Raw genomic sequence first — 3,685 nt, forward strand, 5'->3', positions numbered from 1 at the left:
AATGGTAGCAAGAAAGTGTTTATTACAACATACATTGTTTATTTCAAAACATAATACAAGCTTTATACTGAAAATAAATAATTACTTGAGCTGTCATCGAAATTTGGAATAAAACCGCCGAAACAGTTCAATCTTATACTGAAAATATTTTTTTTTTTACATTGCTAATTAAGTGCAGGAATAACTAAGAGCATTTGTTTAAATTAATGACTTCAAAAGGGTAATATATAAAACTGTACACTATTCGAAAAAATACTTGTGAAATTAACCAAATAACAGGAGTATTTAATATTATAAAATTTGGATAGTGAACGTACAATAAAATTATAGGCAGGTGTATAGCATCAAACCCATTTTTCTATTCTGGGCTCTTTTTCGGAGTCTACACAGTTTAAATGGTCGAAGATGAATGAAATTAACAAAATGCATTTATAAATAACTGTTTTTGTGAATGGCCAGGTAAACCACAGGCCACAACGGAGGGGCAAAAACAAGAATTCAAGTGCTATTGTGTTGGTATAGTACATACCACTGGACTGAGGACGTATTTGCTTATGCAAAAATAAAAACAGCAATCACAGATGTTCTCCTAGTATGTTACAAAAATAATGACATGGGAGGATTGTGAGCTCGAGTGGACAGTAAAAATACACGTGGTGCCCAAACACTGAAATATCAAATCAGTTCAGAAAGCAAGAATTATTTGTGACAATCCACAACAAAAAAAGAGGGGGAAAAAATGAAAACAAAACAGCAGTCCCATTTGTTGGATTATGGTGACAAAAAATAATAAAGGCGCTGGTAGATTATAGGCACATTTTTGTATTTATATCCAAACACTTTGACCGGCTCCACGGAGTGAGTGCCGTGAAATGATCGAATAATGCCCTCGTGGCGCTTCGAAAGAGGCCAAGGCTGAGCGGGTATCTCCGGTGAATTCGGAGGAGTCTGTACCGGCGGGACCCGCACCGCGAGAGTCCGTCTTAGGGCTGATCCCTCCCGGGGCGGTGCAGCGGTCAGAGGTCGTGGCAGGAGGACGCGTCCCCAGCGCTGCCGCCGTGGGAATAAGGCGCCTCGTGGGGCGGCGGCGGCTCCCCGGGCGGCGTCATGCGCTTCTCTTTCTGCCTCCGGTTGCAGAACCACACGCGGACCACCTCCTTCTCCAGCTGTAGCGTGTCCGCCAGGGACGTGATTTCCTGCGCGGAGGGTTTGGGACACTTGAGAAAGTGCGTCTCCAGGACCCCCTTAACGCTGACCTCGATGGACGTCCTCTTCTTCCTTTTCCTCCCCTGAGCTGCGATCTTGTCTATACTGCTCGAGCTGCCCGTGGAAGAGTCTGCCTCCTCCAGCCACTTGTTCAGCAGCGGCTTGAGTTTGCACATGTTTTTAAAGCTCAGCTGTAGAGCCTCGAACCTGCAGATGGTCGTTTGGGAAAAGACGTTACCGTAGAGCGTGCCCAAAGCCAGTCCCACGTCGGCCTGCGTGAAGCCCAGCTTGATCCTCCGCTGCTTGAACTGCTTGGCAAAGTGCTCCAGCTCGTCCGACGTCGGCGTCTCCTCGTCGGAGTGGTCGTGGCAGTGGTGCCCCCCCAGGTCGCTGTGCTCGGGGCTGAGCGTGTCCCTGAGGCCCGGGTGCATGCCTTGGCCCTGCGGGTTGGGCGGAGGCGTGAGTCCGCCGTGTTCCAGCATGCCGTTGACGGTGAAGCCCGTCTGGGAGTAGATGTTGATCTGCTGCCCGCTGCTGATGGAGGAGTTGTGGGACACCGGAGTCCCCCACGCCGCCGGGTGGTTGCCATGGTTGTTGTGGTGCGGGGAGTGATGAGCGACGTGCGGCGAGCGGTGATGGATGATGCCGAGCTGCAGGTCTTCTCTGCCCGGTTTGACGTCCTGCTGCTCCATGGAGGCCGACCACGGGCTGCTATCCGACAGATTGCTGGCCCACTGGTGCCCGAGGGGGTGCCCGTTGCTCTGGACGTTCTGCAGGTAGTCACTGTGCAGGAGTTTCTGGTGTCCTCTGTACGGGCTGGCAGGCTGCATGGCTTGACTGTCCGGGTGGATCATGGGACTGGAGCCGAGCAAGGTGTAGGGGCTGGAGGCAGCTGTGGCCATGCTGGCTGCTGAACCCCACTGGCGATACTAAAGTGAGGTTCAGCTCAGCCTCTGACATTTCCCTCTCTCTGGAGTGTCGGCACCAGTCAGGCGTTGACGAAATTGACGGACGGCAAGGACCGCCACTCACAGGCCGAGCAAGCCGCAGCGACGGCACCTCTCCACCAATGACAGTGCACACCACACACACCACAACCTCCGCCTCCGGCTGCAGAAACGCACAGTGGAAAGGGTTAAGGGCAGTCGAACCGGAAGTGAGTCCGAGTGCTGGTCCACTGAGTCTCATTGTGGAACAATGTGCGCGTGGAGCGCAGTTCCTGTTTATTAATCGAAGTTTCCAACTGCTTTACGCGCGAGTTTAATGCCGCTCATGTCACCCTTGAGCGCGTGCGAGGGAGATTTAAGCTCCAATGGCATTTGTCAGACGTGCCAACACTTAATTTAGAAGGATGCAATCAAACCTGGTCCACTTCTAGTTGATAATCATTAACTTTCAGTAAACACTTCCTCAGTACTTTTCGAAGGTGGCACGTCTCAAGATCACACACGAACCACCCCACGCCCATTATAGAGAAATGTCATACATTTGCTTTAAATTCAAAATCAGTCAAAAATGAAAACAAAAAAAAAGCCCCAAATCACCCACTTCTTACTACAGTGGGAGAAATCGATCCCCACATAAATTACGCATGATCTGATGTAAGTGCGACATTTGTTCTCGACTCATAACATTCTCATTAGAACTCAGCAAGATATTTCTACACAAAGCTAACTTTGCTGCTCACTCTAATTTCCATTTGAAGAATGTGTGCCAGCATCCTTATTGCTTTGCAATTCCATTAAATATATTGCTGGGGCTCCCAGGTTAAGCTTGATTTAAATTTGCATACATTTTCATACATTTAGGAGAAATAAAAAGAAGGCTGGAGCCAGCAGAAAGTCATTAAAGAGCGCCGAGCCGTGGAGGAGACAAGCAGGAGGCCGGAGCAGGTGAGCGAACGGCGGGCAGGATATGTGGACACGGCACGACCGCTGGACACCGCCTGGGCCTCCGTGACCATGCAGAGATTCGCCAGGGACTGATGATGACTGGGTGGCCTCTGCTCCGAAGTGCCGAGTAAGATACGTTATAACTCAAGTGGAATAAGAAGAATACTGCTAAATGCAATTGTATTTTATTTCATTTTAATGTTCAAGATTTGTTTTTAATTTGTGTGGGTTTTTTTTTGTTTTTTTTGCTCGGTGTAATTGTTTGGTGGAACATGTGAGAAATTGAGTCGGTGTAAGGTCAGTTTTTTTTTTGCGAAGATCTATTGGATTTGTGTAACTCGTGTAACAAAATTATGTGAAAAATTACGAATGTGAATTTAGAGATAACCGGTCGATCCATACGATCCGATGTATTTATGCGCAAGTACGTTACTTCGGTATTTAGGCCTATTACAAAGCAAAAAAAAAATGTTCAATGTTTGTTTTACACATCGAGATGTTTCACAAATCGTATCGCACCTGCCGCCATGATTTTAAAGTACGCATTTGGTGCGCTTAAAGTGGCCAAGAGTGCTGTTTTGAGAGGG

General features: G+C 48.1%; 1 protein-coding gene across 1 annotated transcript; it reads right to left on the reverse strand.

Moving 5' to 3' along the window:
- LOC147152072 (POU domain, class 3, transcription factor 4-like) lies at nt 1-2,139 on the reverse strand. Its single transcript, XM_086019618.1, has one exon. The coding sequence runs from the start codon at nt 2,106-2,108 to the stop codon at nt 1,017-1,019; it is 1,092 nt and encodes a 363-aa protein (XP_085875744.1). The 5' UTR covers nt 2,109-2,139; the 3' UTR covers nt 1-1,016.
- Between the last annotated feature and the right edge of the window lie 1,546 nt (nt 2,140-3,685).

Source organism: Filicampus tigris, chromosome 2 (genome assembly GCF_054856515.1).
Source record: "Filicampus tigris isolate MCC_2025a chromosome 2, RoL_Ftig_1.0, whole genome shotgun sequence".
In the NCBI taxonomy this organism is placed as follows: domain Eukaryota; kingdom Metazoa; phylum Chordata; class Actinopteri; order Syngnathiformes; family Syngnathidae; genus Filicampus; species Filicampus tigris.

Excerpts from the sequence above, each read along its gene's own strand:
- LOC147152072 (XM_086019618.1), bottom strand. The coding sequence starts at position 2,108 with ATGGCCACAGCTGCCTCCAGCCCCTACACCTTGCTCGGCTCCAGTCCC.